This window comes from Geotrypetes seraphini, chromosome 5 (genome assembly GCF_902459505.1).
Source record: "Geotrypetes seraphini chromosome 5, aGeoSer1.1, whole genome shotgun sequence".
Classification (NCBI taxonomy): domain Eukaryota; kingdom Metazoa; phylum Chordata; class Amphibia; order Gymnophiona; family Dermophiidae; genus Geotrypetes; species Geotrypetes seraphini.
The window spans coordinates 32,597,444-32,617,723 of NC_047088.1; the positions used below are offsets into that span (position 1 = coordinate 32,597,444).

Sequence of the window (20,280 nt, forward strand, 5' to 3'; positions counted from 1 at the left end):
AATTCTGTAATTCTATGCACAACATTTTGGAATGCCCCTGGTCACATCCCCTTTTTAAATAAATGCTATGAAAGTTAGGTGCCGAGCCTTATAGAATAGCATGCAACTTCTAATTACATGCTAATTAGCTGCAATAATTGATAGTTAAGCATCCAGTCTTTGCTAGTTAAGTGCTAGTTGATTAAGTTGCACTCACAAATTGGGCAAGCAACTTTAGATGCCACATATAGAATTCTCCCTAGTATGAGTAAGTGCATAAGTCCAAGAGGCAATTATTTCAAGGAAACTTATGGCTGCAGAGAACAGCTGACTACAGAGTTAATCACTTCAGTACAAAAAGCAAGTTAAATCTTTTTTACAATTTGACAAAATCTATTTTTCAGATGTTTGAAGAAACTGGACTAAGTGTACAGCCATCGATGGAGACTATGTTGAGAAATACAATAGACTCTCAGTTAAACAGCACCCATGGGGATTGATAGATGCTGGATAAATGTAGTTTCTGGTTGCTTGAGAGTTACTATAAAAAATAGGCCTAACTAATAAAATACCATACCATAAACTGTTCCAGATAAACTACCGGACATGTGGTATGTAAAGCGTGAGCATACTCAGGTGTGGCTCACCAAGTTTACACTTAAATTTCCGCCAGAAATTGATTTTATTTTCATTTAAAGTATTTTTGTAGATTTTTTTCTGGTTGCTTGAGAGTTCTGGTTAACAGGGAATCTACTGTATAACTGGTTTGTTTGTTGGGGGGGGTTTCGGGGGGGGGGGGGTTGTTTAATTTTTTTTTTTTTAACCAAACTATTCAAACCACCCTCGTAAATGTCTCAGTCACATCTTCCCTTCCTGCAGGTATATAGGTACAGATCTTTATGTCTGTGCCTATATGCTTTATGACGACCACCACCAATTTTAGTAGCTCTGGAGACAGTACTTGTTTGGCTACAAGAGCATGGCGGGGGTGGGGGGCAGAGTTGTGGGCACACACAGAGGCCCCAAATTCTCTAAAGGTGCCGTAAGTTAGGCAGCAGAAGGCGCCCAGCTGCCACCTAACTTGTTTTAATTAGTGTTAATCAGCACGGTAATTGACCGCATCATTTAAAATCAATTAGAAATGTCATTTTTTTTTAAAATGTAGGCACCCATAGCCTACAAAAAAAAAAAAAAAAAAAAAAGGACGCTGTGATCACATCTACCGGAAATGATCCAAGGCGCCGCTAAGCGCTTCTGTAGGTGTGATTCTTGCCAAAGGTGCCTGGAATGTAGGCCTTAAAAACCCTGGTCTAAATTACCAGTGCCTATGTTAAACACAAATCACAATTCTATTAACAGCACCTAGGCGTAACTGACAAGCAGCTGGCGCCTTTTCTGAAGGCACCGGCTGATGTAGGTGCCGTTAACGGAATCCGGGCCAGAATCTCTAGCGGACCCACCCACTGTTGTCTGGTGCAAAATACCGACTCTCAGCTCAAACACCTTTTTTTTTTTTTTTAGCCCGGGGATTTGGGGGGTGGGGGGGGGGAGAGATTAGGAAAAAAAAAAATATCATGAGCCTAATCTCTCTAGATATGTGATATCATTGAACTGAATACACACTATCCAACCATGCAGGAAAGAGCACTGAAAAGGAATGACTGAAGCAAAACGTGCCGGATGAGTGCAAACATTATAGAGAACTTACCCATTTGACACACTTAGAATTCATTTAACAGATCAGGAATGAAAACGCCAGCAGTCAACAGCATGACTATCAAAAGCCGGTTATGCAAATATTCTACAAACAAATACTCCAGTTCAAAACGCGAACATGATACCAAGGGTGTTTCTAGAAAATACAGCGCGAGCTTATTCATATGTGTGACCCCCAGAGAGCGATCGGAATTATCAGTCTGCAACTAGATAATGAAGCAGGGGTTTGTGACTCCATAAACTTTACTGATAACTCGGGTTTGACTCGGAATCCAATTCTGATGAAAAATTGTGAACTGTTCCTGCCTGAAGAAATTCAACTAAGTAGAAGAGGCTGCTGCCTACAATGACACTAACGTGAAAGAAAGTGCAGAAAAAGCATACAAATGATTACAGTGTTCTTTCTCCCTGTAAGGGTTTTTGTTAGTTAAGGGGGGACAGGGGGGGGAGAAAATGAGTGTTTTTTTAATTATTTGCATATTTAAAGTGCGTTTCTTGATTTTTTTATGTTTAAATTCATTGTATTGCACTATTTATATTTTAAAATTAATAAAGATTTACAAAAAAAAAAAAAAAAAAAAGAGTTTTTCCATTGTAATGTGACTCACTGTTCTGAGTCAGTTTTCAAATCTTTTTTTTTTTGTTTTTTTTTACAGCAGATTGAGTATACGAAAGCACATCTGTTCGAGACCCAGGTCTTAAAAATTAGACTAACCAAACTCTTCTCTGCGATGCATCAAGGAGCAGCATAAGAAAAAGAAAAAAAAAACAACCCTCCAACTTACAGCTGACTGGTGCTACCTAGGTTACCCCTGAATGGCATTGAAACTGGTATATTATTAAAAGAGGTGTATGATGGGAATTGGTTTATTGTGCTGATCCATAGTAACCAGAAACTCCTGTTCTCCCATCATTTATCTCCCTCACCAGTGACACATGAGTTTGTGTATTCACACTCTCAGCATTCTATCTGCTCCAACAAACACACAGCCTTTTCTGCTTGGATAAGGAGATTTTTTTTTTTTTAGTTACATCCATTATGTGTGTATCAACATTTATGGCAGCGAGATAATTGCCAGAGAGCTCAGGGGGATAAAAGCTCCCTCTTTGTAACGTAAGCCACCCCCCCCCCCCACCTTGAAAAAAAAAAATCTATATTAATATGAAGTCATCCCCACCTATGAAACCAGTTCCATCAGCTTGGAGAAGAAAGGTTCTAGTGGAGGCTGGGTAAAAACTGCTGACCTGTTCAAAAACCAAGCTGCTGCATATTTGCAGTGATTTGTCAGTCTGAAATCCTAATCCTTGTGCAGGAGAGTAAACAGCCAATTGTAGCCAGGTATGAAGATGTTTCTTTGGAATGATGCCACTATAATTAAAAATAATTTTGCCATCCTTTTATTGGGAAACAAATACAATTACTAATTATCTCAAGGTTAGTTACACACACGCTTAAAACGTCTCACATGTCAGCAGTGCAAATCAAGCGACAGTTCCCTACTAGTAAAACAAAGAAATGAATTTTTTTTTTTAAATGTTCTTTCGTTCACAAATGCTTTCTCGCCTAAATCGCCCCACGTGTAGCCTTTTCCTACACGCTGTCAGCTCAGCATAGCTTTTTCAGCTGCCTAATTTTATCAAGAACCACAATGAGATGCAACGTAATTTTCATGTGCTCTGGATACAGAGATTGTATCATCTCTGTCCTCCATTCACAAGGATGCAAAAATCGAGTTGCGTCGGGGAAAGACTCGCAGGCAGAGAACTGAGCCACAAGATAATACCGTGGTCTTCACTATTTTTAAAGTGGGGACACATTGGCAAAAGTATTTCAACATAAGAGCCAGGACCTGGGCTAGATGGTACCCAGGAGCCTGGATGATAAAAAAGAGGACCCAGGCAAACTCAGAAGGCACTTGCTAAAATTAGAAGGAAAAAAGATTCAGTACAAACGTAAGGAAGTTCTTCACCCAGAGAGTGGTAGAAATCTGGAACGCTCTTCCAGGGATTCAAGACTAAGTTAGACAAGTTCCTGCTGAACCAGAACATACGCAGGTAAGGCTAGACTCAGTTAGGGCACTAGTTTTTGACCTAAGGGCTGCCGCAGGAGCGGACTGCTGGGCACGATGGACCACTGGTCTGACCCAGCAGTGGAAAATCTTATGTTCTTATTACTACTACTATTAATTATTTCTATAGCGCTGCCAGATGCACAAAGCACTGTACAGAGTCACAAAGAGTAAGAAAACAGTCCCTGCTCGAAAGAGCTTACAATCTAAACAGACAAGACAGAAACAGGATGTCATGGATACAGTTACAGGGAACGGTTAATCAGCTGGTTGGGTTGGATGGCAGAGGAGAGTACAGGACAATCAAGCCATTGTGACATCACCGATGAGGTTGGCTCTTATTGGTGGAATGAGGCATTGTGACATCACAATCTCAGCTCTGCTTCCCAAAGACAAACAGGATGTCATGGATACAGTTAAGGGAAACAGTCAATCAGTGGGTTGGGTTGGAGGGCAGAGGAGTAGGGTTACGGATTGAAGGCTATATCAAAAAGGGGGGGGGGTTTCAGTCTGCTTTTAAACAAGGGAAGGGAAGGGGCTTGATAGTCTCTCAGCCCATCCTGTCTCTCCCAACCCACATTTCCCCCACAACTTGCTTTCCCCAAATACACACTCTCCCCCAACCCCCAGCTTCTCCTCCCAGTCAACCACCATTATCCTACTACTACTTCTATTATTTATAATTTCTATAGCGCTGAAAGGCATACGCAGCGCCTGTACATTTAACACCGTCCTCAGTCCCTCCGAGCCGGGTCTCCTCCTGGTTTCTTAATGCCCCCTGACCTTTCGCAAAGTCTTGTGGCAGGCTCTGCCTCCAAGGCAGGTCTTCTGCCGTCTTCCAGCGCCTTGTGGCTGCCGGCGAGCTTGATCCACACGGTGTCCGAATGTCTTCAACTGTTTGCACACAGCCTCACAAGAAAAGCTTGGGATTTTGTACACCGTAAAACTCAAAGCTGACCGAGAGCCGCACAGTCCTGAAGTAAAACGGAGCAGTTATTTTGGATGGGGCCAGCAGCAAGCCTCCAGACAAGATGGTGGTGGTAGGTGTGTGTGTGTGTGTGGGGCGGGGGGTATTGAAAGGAGAGATAGGGGACCACACCTGGCGTCCGTAGGGGACACCTAGACCCTGGGCCCTGCACCAAAGAACTCTGGGAGAAAGAAACAAGCAGATTCACTTGTACACTGTAACCATGCTTCCAAAACACACACGCATATATTTTATGTGTTATGCATCAAAACATTTATATTCCAATTGCATTTCTAAGCAGGCATTTCAAACATTTAACAGTATGCTTCAACAAGTAAAGAATACAGTTTCTGGTTTCAGCTGATCTCTTGGCAGGGTTTTAAACATGGAGAATCACAATAAAACTGTGACATTTGCTCAGGGCTAAAGCAACCACAGCCACTTACAGCTGGTTTGCTCACTGGAAGAGGCCGTTCCCAGCGGGGCACCTCCCCTCCCATAATGATATATTATATTTGCTTTTTTATCCCAAGCCAACAGGCCATTTCCGGGTAGAGTTTAAAACTCGGTGACGTTCCTGCCTCAGCCCACACCTTCTATTTGTCACCCTCAACGTCAGACACAGGAAAGCATTAGAAGTCACCCTTTGCTAATGTTTTCCTAACATGGAATTTCCTCACATTTCTCTCTTTCCCTCCCCCCCCTCTCTCTCAGCAACAGCACCCTTCCCCAAACAACCTTTTCCTCCTAACGAGTGACAGAGAAGGCGGCTAGAAGCTGCGTATCATGCAGTTAGAAAAAACTATATATATCATTTGGTAAAAGCAAAGACAGGGAATCATCTGGGTGTGTTCACATTGACTGTACCCTGAAATGGGAGGTCCTCGCACTGAAATCTAATCTGTGTGCACTGCTCGTTTCTCTTTGTACAAAATTTTATTTCCGTCGCATGTATTGAAACATCTTGAACTGTAACTATGACAAATTCAACCTGTATTTTATGTATATTGGTATCAGATCTCTAGTATCGAGTTAGGATAAAGACTTGTATCAAAAACTTGTACTGTTAACTAAGGTAAATTGTAACCTGTTAGTTGTATACGAGTATGTTAACCTGTAACCCGTTCTGAGCTCTTTGGGGGAAAACGGAATAGAAAACAAATATAATATAATAAAGCCCTAAGCGCGCATGCGCACTCCCACCTGCGTGCTCTCGTTTTCCGTGCGCTATAGGGACCCGCAGGTAGCAGTGCGCATGCGCGCAGCGGCGCGGAGCCTTGCCATCTGAAGGATAAAGCCACGGAGCTGGAAGGGAGAGGAGTTGCTCTCCTCCCCTCCCCCAACGGACTTAAAAACCCCCAGAGCTCGCTTCGGGTCCGGCAAGGGCTGCGGGTCCTGAAACCTTCTGATTCAAGCAGCGTCTGCAGCACTCTACACACGCTGCTTTGGGGCCTTCTACTGCCCCGATTTGCTGGGCAGTAGAAGGCCCCGAAGCAGCGTGGGTAAAGTGCTGCAGACGCTGCTGGAATAGGAAGGTTTGTCGGGACCGCGGGAAGGGAAGGGGGGTATTAAGGGACTAAGGGAGCCGGCCAGATCGTGGGAAGGGAAAGGGGGGGTAGGGGAAACGCTGCTGCTGCACAGGGAAGTGGTGTGGGGGGAGGGAATTGGAGGGGGAGGGAATGCTGCTGTGGCTGCTGCACAGGGAAGTGGTGGGAGAGAAATGGTGCTGCATAGGAGGCAGGGAGAGAGACAGATAGAAAGAAAAGAAGAGAGACACAGGGGCAGAGAGAGACACAGAAAGACAGACAGACAAAGGGGGCCAGGGAGAGAGACAAGACAGTGGGAGGGAGAGAGAGACAGAAATAAAGACACACAGACATATATTCTAGCACCCGTTAATGTAACGGGTTAAAATACTAGTTATATAAATAAATAAATAAAATTATATTGGGGGGGGGGGGGTTTCCCCCCCTGGTGTCTTGCCATTCACTTTTCCAGGCTAGATATTTCCAAGCACTGTTACAGTATCATTGGATAGCTAGGCTTCTAATATTGAACTGTAAGCTCTCCAAGAGAGTGCATTTTGCTCCCGCCTTGTGTTACTCATTCATAGACTGATGTTGAGACTGTGTGCACCACTGGTGACACAGGTCCAGATGTACTGCAAATACCGCCACGCACCCCCCGCACCACCCGTTACAAAAGCGTATTTAGCACATCAGGCTTTTTGCGATGAAGGGGAAAGAGAAACCCGAGTCGGTTAAATAACAAGGGGACTGGGCCAAGAAAATTGCCAAAACAATTTGGGGCGCCCTCCTCCACAGTTAATATGCAAACCTCCAGTTTGTACGGCACAGAGCTCTGTCACTTTAAAGGAAACAAGCCGATTCGCTCTTCTTGGCGGCAGCAAACAGCTGGTCAGTCCTGCAGCTTCAAGGCCATTTCAGCTCCCTCCTAGAGGCACCTTATGTTAAATCTCTCACATCGATGGGTTTATTTCCCTAATATTCTTGCTCCACAAGGGGAGAGGGGAGTAAACAGCCTATGCTTTACACTTCTTTTAGCTCCTTTTACCCCCAAGTCCAGGAAAGGGACTTGGGGGTAATGGTGGACATGACAATGAAGCCCATGGCACAGTGCGTAGCGGCCACTAAGAGAGCGAATAGAATGCTTGGTATAATCAAAAAGGGTATTACAGCCAGAACGAAAGAAGTTATCCTGCCGTTGTATCGGGCGATGGTGCGCGCGCATTTGGAGTACTGAGTCCAATATTGGTCGCCGTATCTTAAGAAGGATATGGCGTTAGTCGAGGGGGTTCAAAGGAGAGCAACACGTCTGATAATAGGTATGGAAAACCTGTCATATTCTGAGAGATTGGAGAAACTGGGTCTCTTTTCCCTGGAGAAGAGGAGACTTAGAGGGGATATGATAGAGACTTATAAGATCATGAAGGGCATAGAGAGAGTAGGGAGGGACAGAAAGAGAGAGAAACAGAAAGAGAGAGAGAAAGAGATAGACAGACAGAGAGAGAAAGGGAGAAAAACAGAGAGAGAGAAAGAGATAGAAAGAAAGAGAGAGACAGAGACAGAAAGGGAGAGAAACAGAAAGAGAGAGAGACAGAGACAGAAAGAGAGAGAGAAAGGGAGAGAAACAGAAAGAGAGAGAGAGACAGAAAGAGAGAGAAAGGGAGAGAAACAGAAAGAGAGAGAGATAGAAAGAAAGAGATAGAGAGAGATAGAAAGAGAAAGATGGAGAAACTGGGTCTCTTTTCCCTGGAGAAGAGGAGACTTAGAGGGGATATGATAGAGACTTACAAGATTATGAAGAGCATAGAGAGAATAGAGAGGGACAGAAAGAGAGAGAAACAGAAAGAGAGATAGAAAGAGATAGAAAGAAAGGGACAGAAACAGAAAGGGAGAGAAACAGAAAGAGAGAGACAGACAGAAAGGAGAGACAGACAGAAAGAGAGAGAAAGGGAGAAAAACAGAAAGAGAGAGAGACAGAGACAGAAAGAAAGAGAGAGAAAGGGAGAGAAACAGAAAGAGAGAGAGAGACAGAAAGAAAGAGAGAGAAAGGGAGAGATAGAAAGATAAAGATTGGAGAAACTGGGTCTCTTTTCCCTGGAGAACAGGAGACTTAGAGGGGATATGATAGAGACTTATAAGATCATGAGGGGCATAGAGAGAGTAGAGAGGGACAGATTCTTCAAACTTTCGAATAATAAAAGAACAAGAGGGCACTTGGAAAAGTTGAAAGGGGACAGATTCAAAACGAATGCTAGGAAGTTCTTCTTTACCCAACGAGTGGTGGACACCTGGAATGCGCTTCCAGAGGACGTTATAAGGCAGAGTACGGTACTGGGGTTCAAGAAAGGATTGGACAAATTCCTACTGGAAATGGGGATAGAGGGGTATAGATAGAAGATTACTGCACAGGTCCTGGACCTGTTGGGCCGCCGCGTGAGCGGACTGCTGGGCACGATGGACCTCGGGTCTGACCCAGCAGAGGCATTTCTTATGTTCTTATGTTCTCCTTAGGGGGCAGTCCAATGCGCGCAGATGCCCGGATGCAAAAGCTTTCACGAGTCTGCTTCTGATCTCCGTTACACCAATGCGCAGGACCTAAAGCTGGCGCTAGAGCCAATTAGCGCCGAACTAGTGCTGGCGTTAACCCGGGTGTCAGGTCAAAAGCGCGCCGGGACAAAGGCGTGCGCAGACAATTGAGCACAACGCTGAGGCGCGCGCCGCAGAAAATTACTGTTTTTACGGCTCCGACCAGGGGGGGGCGTATAGAGATCGCGCCGCGTTGTGGGAGCGTTGTGGGGGGGTGTGGGGGGTTGTAACCCCCCACATTTTACTGAAAACTTCTCTTTTCCCCTGTTTTTAGGGAAAAAGTTAAGTTTACAGTAAAATGTGGAGGGTTACAACCCCCATACCCCCCACAACGCCGGCGCGATCTCTATTAAGTAAACTGGGGGGGCTCCCCAACAAAACACCCCGTCGGAGCCCCTAAAAACTGTAATTTTCTTTGGCGCGCGCCTCCGTCTTGCGCTCAGTTGTCGGCGCGCGCCTTTGTCTTTCGCGGGGTTGTCTATGAACCGTTAACCTGTTCAGTAAGTTCAGAGAGGCTGCAGCGGGAAACAATGTGGGTGCCAAAGATGATCCGAAATTGTAGTCAAACGGATGTAAATGAGGTCATTTGCTCCCAATGCTCAGAGAACAGAACACAAACTCTGCCCTTACTCCTGGAAACCTAACCAGCTCAGAGCTGGCACTAGGGTGTTTGAAGATAGGATTTATCTTTCCCCCCCCCCCCAGCTTAGATTTACTTCAGAAGCGGAAGGAAGCCCATGTAAGTCTCTTAAGTCCTGGGAGCAAAAAAACAAAAAACAAATAACAAATGTGTGCGAGTCCGAAACCCAAAAGTGAAAGCACATATTGGAGTCTGTTTTCTGTGCTTACATATAAGCCTTTCAAGTGAAAATAAACTTGAAAAGCTTATATTTGAAGGCACGGAAAAACAGTGCTTCACTTCCTACAAGAGCTGGGCTTACCACAAAACTCTGCGTATGTGCCAGGCAGGTCTCTCCCCCCCCCCCCCCCCACTTAATTTCAGTCTCGCAGCACACACACTTATTACATACCACAAGAACTGGGGAACTAAGTTTCGGCAATGTTCCCTATAGTGCGGGAGTTCCGAGTATTGGCCCACAAATGTTGACTTTGGCTTTGTTTTGCTCAGAAAAGGTCTAAAGAGCTAGAACCCAGCACTAATCCAACAGAGCTTGGATTAGGTAGGATTACCATATGGCTCCAGAAAAAAAAAAAAAAAGAGGATGGATTGAGACATTCGGGTTTTACTTTCATTGCTTTCAATAGAAGTAAGACCTGGGCAATAGTGCTGCCCGATTCAGGAAAAAAAATTTCGATTCGATTTTCCTGCCCAATTGGGTTTTTTTCCCCAAACATCATGGTGGGTTTATTTTATAGCCTCTTCACCCCTTTTATAGCCTCTTCACCCCCTTTGCCTTCTCCTAACGACACTGGCACCATGGTGTAAACAAAATAAACAAACAAAAAAGACTTTTCTTCTCTCTGTTAAATCCTAGCTCATGTTTGCGGTCTAACACCAGCTCTGGAAGGATACACATTTCAAATCTGACATATTGTAATCACAAAACAGAAAATAAAATTATTTTTTCTACCTTTAGTTGTCTGATCATTATTCAAATCTTGTTGGTTGTTTTCTGATAATTTGCTTGCCAGGGTCTCCTTTTCTTCTTTCTCCGTGTTAATCATCCATTTTATATCTCTGTCCTCCCTTTCCGTTTCCCTGCCCTCCCTCGGAGGTCTGGCATCTTTCCTTTTTTTGTCTCCATCCACAGATCCACCTTTTCTCAACTACCCTTTAATCCAGCATCTTTCCCTCCTTCCCCATCACCCCAGGGTCCACCATATCTCCCCTTTCTTTTCCCAACTACCCTCCTTATCCAGTATCTCTATCCCCCCTCCACACCATCCCTTGTGTCCAACTTCTCTCCCTTTCTGTTCCTTCTCTCCTTAAATCCCATTGTCCATCATCTCTCTCCCTCTTCTCTGTTTTTAGACCCATTATTTCTTTCCCCCCAAAGTCCAGCATATGCCCTTCCCTCCCCTCCCTCCCTCCGTGTACTTCTACACCAGGGTCCCCCACACCTGAAGGCTTGCCTGTCCCCCCCCCCGAAGGCCTGTACAACCCCCCAGAAGGCTTGTGTGTTCCCCCTGGCCTCCCACGCACCATTTACCTACTAGCAGCAGCCTGCAGAGAAGACTGATGGGGCTAGCGATCTCTACAAGCTGCTATAGGTCTTCGGAGATGTTTCCTTTGCTTCGGTCCTGCCTCTCCTCTGATGTCAGAGCAGGATCGCGGCAGAGGAAACAGCTCCGAAGACCTATATCAGCTTGCAGAGATCGCTAGCCCCAGTGATCTCTGCAGGCTGCTGCTAGTAGGTAAATGGTGCACAGGAGGCCAGGGGGCAAGCCGGACACCAGCGAGAGGCCAGGGGGCAGGCCGGACACCAGCGGGAGGCCAGGGGGCAGGCCGGACACCAGCGGGAGGCCAGGGGGCAGGCCGGACACCAGAACTTCCCAACTGACCCTCCCCCCTCGCCCTCTAAAGCAGGTGCGGCAGCAGCCGGCCAGCAAGAGGGGGGGGGATCAGTTACCGATCGGGAGGCTGATTTTTTTGTTTTAAATCGATTTGAATCGATTCACCCGAATTGAATTGGTGAACTGATTCAAATCGTTAATCGGACAGCACTACTGGGCATCTCAATCTATCCTCCTTACTTTCATTGCTTTCAGTGGAAGTAAAACCCGGATGGCTCAATCCATCCTTTTTTTTCTGAAGCCATATGATAACCCTAGTCAAGGGGATGGGACTTAATATACCACTTTTTCTGTGTGGTTATAATCAAAGCGATTTACATATTTTAGACAGGTACTTATTTTGTACCTGGGGCAATGAAGCATTAAGTGACTTGTTGCCCAGAGTCGCAAGAAGCTGCAATGGAAATTGAACTCGCAACCTCAGGGTGCCGAGGCAGCTGCTCTAACCACTAGGCCACTCCTCGCACTGAGCCCCTACCAGCGGTTAAAGCTACAGCCTCAGCACCCTGAGGTTGTGGGTTCAAACCCACGCTGCTCCTTGTGACCCTGGGCAAGTCACTTAATCCCCCCCCCCATTGCCCAGGTACATTAGATAGATTGTGAGCCCACCAGGTCAGACAGGAATAAACTCATGTAAACCGTTCTAAGCTCCCTTGCCAGAACGGTATAGAAAACACACACATATTTTACAATATGCTATCAAAGTATATAATTTCTGATTTCAGCTGACATAGTAAATGACGGCAGATAAAGACCTGAACAGTCCATCCAGTCTGCCCATTAAAAATGCATGATTAAATTAACATCTCTTCTTTGATATTTCTGGGCCATAGACTGTAAAGTCCATCTAGTATTGTCCTAGGTTCCAAATGCTGAAATTGCCATCTAAACAAGCCATTGTGACATCACTGCTGAGGCTGGCTCTTAGGCATTGGTGGAATGAGGCATTATGACATCACAATCTCAGCTCTGGAATGTTGCTACTCTTTGGGTTTCTGCCAGGTAACATAGTAACATAGTAAATGACGGGCAGATAAAGACCTGAATGGTCCATCCAGTCTGTCCATTAGTTATATCCATTAAAAATACATGATTAAATTAATGTCTCTTCTTTGATATTTCTGGGCCATAGACTGTAAAGTCCATCTAGTATTGTCCTAGGTTCCAAATGCTGAAGTTGCCATCCAAGCTCACTCCAACCTATCCAACCAACCTGTTGTTTGCAGGATATCTACCGAAAAGTCTGGCCAGTAACATACTCATGTTCCAAGTTGGTGGAGTTCCCATTGATGCCCTCCCCAGCCCAATCCTTACACCAAATCATCACATATGGGACACAAGTGTGTCCAGTACCAACCTTAGCTCTTTAATTTACATCCTTCGTTTTCTAATTAGAGATACTCTTATGTTTATGCCACTTTTTTTGAATTCCATCACCGTTTTCCTCTCCACCACTTCCAGACATCTACCACCCTCTCTGTGAAAAAGAATTTCCTAACATTGCTCCTGAATCTTCCTCCTTGCAACCTCAAATTATTCTACATGTATTTATTAACATGTAGAATGATGGTAAAATTGTGCTGAACCACAACCATCTACTCACTGGAAGAGGCAGCTCTCCTTACTAGAAAGATATACTGTATACTCCTTCCTCCATATTCACAGGGGTTAGGGGCAAAGCTGTCCCGCGAATAACTTTAGGGCCGACTCTGATCCATTAGCGGGAACTCACGACAGTCATTTATGTTCGCAGCTCTGCAATGGGGCAGGAGCGTAGGAAGACCGCTCCTGCCCCGCTTCACCTCTAGATCACCAGGCTTTAAAAAGCAAGTTGTAGTGAGGTCTAGTAGGGAGATAATATCCGCGAATAATCAAAGTTGCGAGTGCCAAACCTGCCAATATGGAGGGGGGAATATATTATTTATTCTACATGCAAAATCCAGCATCTTAAAGTCAGGTGTTTTTCAGTATATCGAGGAAAAATTCTATAAAGGGTGCTCCAGAATGAGTGCTCCTTACAGAATATCTTCAAGTGCCAAATTTGACACTCAACTTTGGGCATAAGGATTTATGCCTGCTGAAACCTGGCCTAAATCCTGATCTGGAAGCTGGGCACAGATCCCTGCTGGTCTGTAACACCGTGTACATCTTTTGTGAACACTCTTCCCAAACCACACCCCCTTTTAAGTCCGACAGGCCCAATTCAGGTGCCCACTCTTACAGAACACAGCCAATTCAGCACCCAAATCATAATTACTGCCAATTAAGTGCTCATAAACCAATAAATAAATCATTGAAGCCTACTAACTAATTCTTTTGGATGCCAATTCACCCTTTACGGAATCCAGGAGATTATGTACAGGTAAGAATCCTTTCCCTAAAGAAATCTGAACCCCAATTCCTTATCCAAGAGTTTAACCATGAAGTCACTCCCCCCTCTCCTGCCTGGTAGCCCCCTTAAAATACAGGGACCAGTGAGGGGTCCAACAAAATATGGAGCAAATGGCCTTTCCCACGTAGTTCCACAAAACCCATATGAACTAATAATGACCACAACTTCTGCTCTGCATTCATCAATTTGATGGTTGATTATACATGTTATGTTATTATTCATAAGCCATGATTACTAGAAACATAGAAAATGACAGCAGAAAAGGGCCACGGCCCATCAAGCCTACCCACTCTAATGACCCCACCCCCCCTAACTTCTTCCCCTAAGAGATCCCACATGCCTATCCCATTTTTTCTTAAAATCTGGCACGCTGCTACTACAACTTATTATTTCTATAGGGCTGTACATTTAAACTGCACAAGGATTGCTCAGAATTCAGGCTCAGTGGTGCGTTTTGGGGTTTTTTTTTCTTCTGCTAGGGCTTTTGACTCTTTCCCCTGATTGAAACTCACTTTGAGGCACCCCTCTCTCCCAAGATCAACAATCGCATTGAAGTCCGAGAGCCTCGGCGAACTGGCCTGTCCGGAGGTGTTGCAATGAGCCAAGACCATGGAATCGACAGGACCCGCCAAGAAGGCGAGACGAAACCGGTTGGGCCGAGGAGCCCCATGGAAAGTGTCCACGGATCATTAGCTTCTCATGCCAGCTGGCTGAAGCCTGCAGAAAGATCAGGCGCCCTCTGGTAAACCAAAGGCGATACCCAAACGGGATTTCTCCAGATTTTAACAGTTAGGAGAGGGGGAAAAAAATGGACAAAGATATGGAAGTATATGCAGAGCCTAAAGTCGAGTGAAAAATATATTTTAGATCCTGCCCCCCCCACTTCCAGTTCGACTCTCTGCTGCTGTTCGCTCTCCTGCCCCCTACCCAGCACAATAGTGCATCAAAGTCCCTGTTCTCGACCATCCCATGCCCTAGCCTAGAAGATTGATCTGGCGTCCTTGCAGAAGAGACCTTGATGGATCAGATCATAAGTAGAAGGAATATTGATCACCGATCCTCAGATGCGCAGGCTCCCGATTTACTAAAAACTAGTGGCAGAGCCTGGATTATTCCGTTTCCTCCTTTCAGAAATGCTTTTTTTTCCCCCCTTTAAATCGCCTTTCGCCTCCTCCCCTTTCCCTCCCCCTCCCCCCCCCCCCACCAGTGTTTCCACTTCTCACAATGCCTTCCTATTAGAAAACAAAGCATCTTTTTGATTCGCTTCCAGAAAGCGATCTGAAAAGAAACAAAAGCTGGGATTCTTCTTTTCCATGACTGCAAGCCCTTTCTCTCTCTCTTTTTTTTTTTTTTCGCAGGGAAGCTGGAGCAGGTACAGTAGCTTCCCTTAGTTTTTACAGTCGGAGACAGGGAGATTAGCAGTGGGATGCCATGCGAACAAAGCCGCGCTTGTCCTCTCGCAGACCCTGGCACCGCTGGGCTAGGGCGATCGGGTGGCGAAGAAGGGGGCAGAACTCCACTGCAAATCCCACCCTAACCTGATTATGCAACATCCAGCAGACCAACTCCAACTGTATCCTGCTCCAGACAACTCTCTCCCCACCCCCCACCCCCATGCCAGTCAATATGAAAAGCTGCTTAGAGCAAAGAACTGGAATCAAGTTAACAGGCGATGTGCATACAGAACTATTAAAGCTATGCTTAATCACAGCAAAGCAAAAGGTTAAAAACCATGAGTAAGCTTTCAGGGTACGATTTCTCAGCACGACGGATATTTTCATTATGCAAATTCATCGCTTTATCAACTCTGTACAAATACTGGGTTTAGGATCAGGACCATACAGACACCCCTCCCCCTTAAAGGACACCTCGCTCAACTCTACCCATCAGTAACACACACACTCACTTTTAGGCACCGACAAATACTACAGGGACCCAGTTCAACAGCATCGCGCACAGTGGAGGGGGGGGGGGGGGAAGAGACACAGCCACCCACAGATGCATCGCAAAACTAGGGTAAGCTACGCACAAACTCAATCACAACCCGTCGGCTAGGTTAACACAACCGTGCTCCGGCGACCAATCTGCAAGCATAGCGCTACAGTCAACACCGCTTTGCACTTCTTTTGTTCACAATGATTGTGGGTTTGTTTGGGGGGGGGGAGTTTAAACATCGCTTTACACGCTAAAAATTAAAATGGCCCCTCCCCCCGCGGTCGGAAGAGTTAAGACTGGGAAACTATTCAGATGAAACCCTTCATGCGATCAGGTTTAAATCTTTAAGTGATCAGGGTAAAGCGAGTCTTGCTCCACAGGGAGAACTTCAGCTTCAAGAACAGAGTTTATTTCAGTTTCCCCCAATCCTATTCGTCTCGGTGCACTCACTAGAACATAGGCAGCATCTCCTTCCTATAAGAACTCACTTTAAACCAGAATACATAAACTTCTCGTCCCCGTCTAAAAAAAAACAACAAGCCAACAAACCCCCCCCCCCCCCTAGATAATTTCCTGGCATGGCGTGGTTTGCTATCTCTCTCTGTACCGGCTCTGGTTGCATTTACAAGACCTGCTGCTACCACCTCCTTAAACAAGAACTTACCAGCTGCAGCCTCTAGGAGCAGCCACTTAATTTGTGAATTTGATTTTTTTTTTCTCCCCCAAAGAAAGCTTTTACCATAACTTTTTTTTTTTTTGGGGGGGGGGGGCACGGAGGCAGATGCGAGGTTATTTCGCATGCAGGAGTTTCCCCGATTACTTATTTTAACATCTATCAGAATTTCGCTCAAAACGAAGCTCGTCTCACTTTTGATTCGTAAGACTAACGAAACCGTATCCACGACACCAGCAATATATATATATATATTTTTTTACCTTCATTGTCTCAGACGTGCACTTCAGGCAGGTGATCAAAATCGTGGATTCACTATCTCCGCCAGAGCTTCCCCCCCCCCCCCCCCTCATATCACACTACATGAACGTAAAGAGTGGGCGCCGGCTCGTAAGCGCGGACTAATCCCGAGACCAGAACACGCGCACTTCCATCGGGAAAGTCAAGCCGAGCTTAAACACAGACAGCAGCTCCTCCGGCCACCACAGAGTCAATTACAAAAGACTACTTACGGGAATATGTGGCTCCATGCGTGGTGCTTCTACCCGCTGGGAAACCAGCAGCATCTTGGACTGCTGGTCAACCTGATTTTACATCCACTTTGGCCGATGAACAAAACCCAGCACAAAAAAAAAAATAATAATAATTAAAAAAAAAAAAGTAGCACAGAGATATTGTGTGTCCTTTTAGATTCCAGACAAGTTCATCCTGGCGGAGCAGTTTGCTAATGATTCACTGTCTGTCTCAATCGCCTCGCTACATTTCCATCAACCCACAGCTTCCTCACTTGGAGGGCGGAGCTTCTCGGCTTGAATTTACTGATAGGGCGGCTGGAACGTCTGCGTCACCCCCAAAGAGGCGGAGCCAGCCGCTGCCTTAAAGGAGACGCGCACACGGCTGCTTACAAGGAGATCTCATTTGGGGGCAGGTTGGAGGTCCGCTGCGGCCCGTCCTGTGCAGAACTGAGCTCGCAAAGAATAAATAATTGCGAATAACGAGGGGGATGGGTACACCATCCTGTTTGGTGTCAATGCTGTTTCCATTTCTCAATTGCTTAGGAATAAAGAGGAAGCCTGCAGAACCTCAGACTGTGGGTTTGGGGGTTTTTATTAAAAAATGAAAGTACCTTGTTGGAAAAAGGGATGTGAAATCTGCTTGTACACAATCCTTAGGGAAGCGTCGGTATAAGACAGGGGTAGGGAACTCCGGTCCTCGAGAGCCGTATTCCAGTCGGGCTTTCAGGATTTCCTCAATGAATATGCAACGAAAGCAGTGCATGCAAATTGATCTCATGCATATTCATTGTGGAAATCCTGAAAACCCGACTGGAATACGGCTCTGGGGGACCGGCGTTCCCTACCCCTGGTATAAGAAGAGTCTTGTCCTGCTTCAGTGCAGAGGGAGGAGGAGGAGGAGGATCAAGCAAGAGTTAAAGTGCCTGCTAAGAAAGGTAAACTTAGGTCAACGGCAAGGGAATAAAGTCGGATGCCCTTTTGACTCCGTTTATTCAGACAATTCAGGAGCTACCAGCCTGGGTGTACTGTAACCAGTCCTGCATGTCCTGTGCTCCACCAAATCACACGCTTTTTTTCTCTCTCTCGCTCTCTTTTGCCAAAAGTGTGGTTGTGTTTTTGCTGGTTGTGTTTAAGCAGGTTTTTCATTGTTAGTTGTACACTTTTAGGGTTTTTTTTTTGTTGTCTGTAACTGATGATTATAGAAATAATTCTTGTGCCCATATTTTAAAAGTTTAATTTCAATTTTTGGTACAAGGGGGTGTTGAGAAGTTCTCAGCCCAACCAACTGCCTACATTCTGAGTGTTTTTTTTTTTTTGCCACTGTAGCTGAAAAGAGTTATTTTATTTTGCAAAGTGCCAATTTGCAGAATTGCAGTCTCGACGGGTGATCTTAACACGGAACTGGGAGGCCCGCGTGGTTGCCCATCATGGGCGCATGGTGGGTGGGAGTGGAGGAAAGTTAGGATTGGCTAGTGTGTCTTTCCCAACGCGGGGAAGACCCGCTATTGAAGGGCCCCGGCTGAAAACAGCGTTGGGAGAGAGGTCTTAAAAGCCGGGACTTCGGAGGATTCAGGGCATACCTGGTCCTCTGAGGCAGCTTTTGGCTGTTCCGACATGGTTCTGTTTGTGGCAGCTGGGGTGATGTCGAGTGCAGTGTCTGGAAAGGATCCTGCAGCTGTACTTGGCAGCAGGGGACTTCTTTTGATGAGGACAAGGTGCCGGTGAGTGCGGGTTCAGTAGGAGAGCGCTTGCTACCGCCGCGGCGTTCATGAGCCATGGCCCGCACTGCAATTACTCTCGAAGTCTCAGGAGTCATGGGAGAGGTAGGCAGGACCAACGGGGTGGCCCTCAGGGGCAGAGGTAGATCGGCAGGCCCTAGAGGGAGGCAAGGGCGTCGTCTGAGGCCCAGGTATTAAATGCAGAGGCCAGAGCCGATTCTATGGGAGTGTTGGGGCCTGGGACATGTGCTGCATCTTGGGGGGGGGAGCATGCAGGGGGAGGGGGTGTCAGAGGCCTGAGGAATGGGGGGAGTGCTGGGATGGAGAGGAGCATGGGCAGTGGTGTGTCCACGCATGAACCAGGGGGAATGGCCTGAGCAGCCAATGGGTGCCCAGGTATTTGGCCGCCATGGGCCGCGGGACCGTGGGGGCCAGCGCCATGGGTGGTGGCAGTTCTGTCTAATCTGGGTGGCGGCCCACCATTGGCGTGGGGTAGGGGTATTAGCATGGGGGGGTCCAAGCAGAGTCGTGGGGGCGCAGGGGGCTGGGTGTGGTCCTCAGGTTTAACTTCTGCAGGTACTGTGCAGGTTGCTGTTCCCTGTCCGGATTTTTCCCTACAGGATTTGGGCATGTGTGCTGCAAGCCAGGAAACTGCATCTGGACCTTTCCAGAGCAGTGAGGAGACCGTGGAGCTGAGGAGAGCTAGATGGGTCGAGTCTGCATTGGCTGGTCGGTGACGACAGACCATGGTGGTTACTGAGGATGGTGCCACTGCAAGATTGGCTGGAGGAGCAGACGGTGCTGGAGGTGCACAGGACACGGGTAATATGGCCCTAGGGGCTACTGCGGGGGGCACAAGGGTAGGAAGAAGGGGATGTGAAAGCGCAAGGGTCAGGATTCTTCTTCCTTTTCGTTCTCTTTAACTTCATTCACTTCTTCCTTGTCTTCTTCTCGATCGCCTCGGAGGGTGTTGGGGGTGCTATCTTTGCAGGAGGGCCAGGACAGGGGCACTCTGGCATTGGTAGCGCCCACAGAGCTTTGTTAGGCTCCTTGAGGGTAGAGCCTGGCGGAAGAGTTAGAAAAAGGTTAAAAAGAATGGGGTGTCAGTCCAAGTTTGGTCCGGTTTCCCGTAACATAGTTAACTGGATGCGATCCTTTATGTGACTTGCGAGCATGTGGGGTCAGGATTATGGCCTGCTCTTGGCCTATGCGGATTCCATTCTTGATGCGTATCATCGTTTTGGTGGTTGGGTTTGGCTCAACTACGATGAAGAATTTTGAGATAAGATGGAAGAAAACCGGCACATGTCGTAGGGCACTCGGGACATAAACCTGTGGCTCACGCATATGGCCAAACCTAGGGGCATGTTCCTTTTGGCCCATGGCTGGGCAGAGCGGACAGGGTGTCTCTGTAGAGCAGCCTGTTAGGTACCGTATATACTCAAATATAAACCAAGATTTTTGGGCAAGGGTCTAAAAAGTGGCACACCTGGGGCAAGAGTTGGTCGGGTGGTCAGCCCCCAGACACAAAATACACCAACGATGCGGGTTGGTTATGGACAGCAGCCGACCGCACTGGGTGCACTTTTTGAACCCGGTAAGGAGCCTGGACATAGGAAAAAACAGGCCGGGGCCAAGCGGCCATGGCAAACTGGGAGCCCCCGGATGC

General features: G+C 46.6%; 1 protein-coding gene across 2 annotated transcripts in view; it reads right to left on the minus strand.

Annotated features, from left to right (window-relative positions):
• Positions 1-17,158, minus strand: part of MAMLD1 (mastermind like domain containing 1) — a 270,399-nt gene extending 253,241 nt beyond the window's left edge. The window contains exon 1 of one of the 2 annotated variants that reach the window (XM_033945983.1): positions 16,891-17,158. In XM_033945983.1, coding sequence (XP_033801874.1) covers positions 16,891-16,944 — 54 coding nt within the window. In that variant the 5' untranslated portion in view covers positions 16,945-17,158. Of the gene's footprint in view, positions 1-16,641; positions 16,697-16,890 lie in introns of those variants that run through there. The other variant, XM_033945984.1, reaches the window with a different exon arrangement.
• Between the last annotated feature and the right edge of the window lie 3,122 nt (positions 17,159-20,280).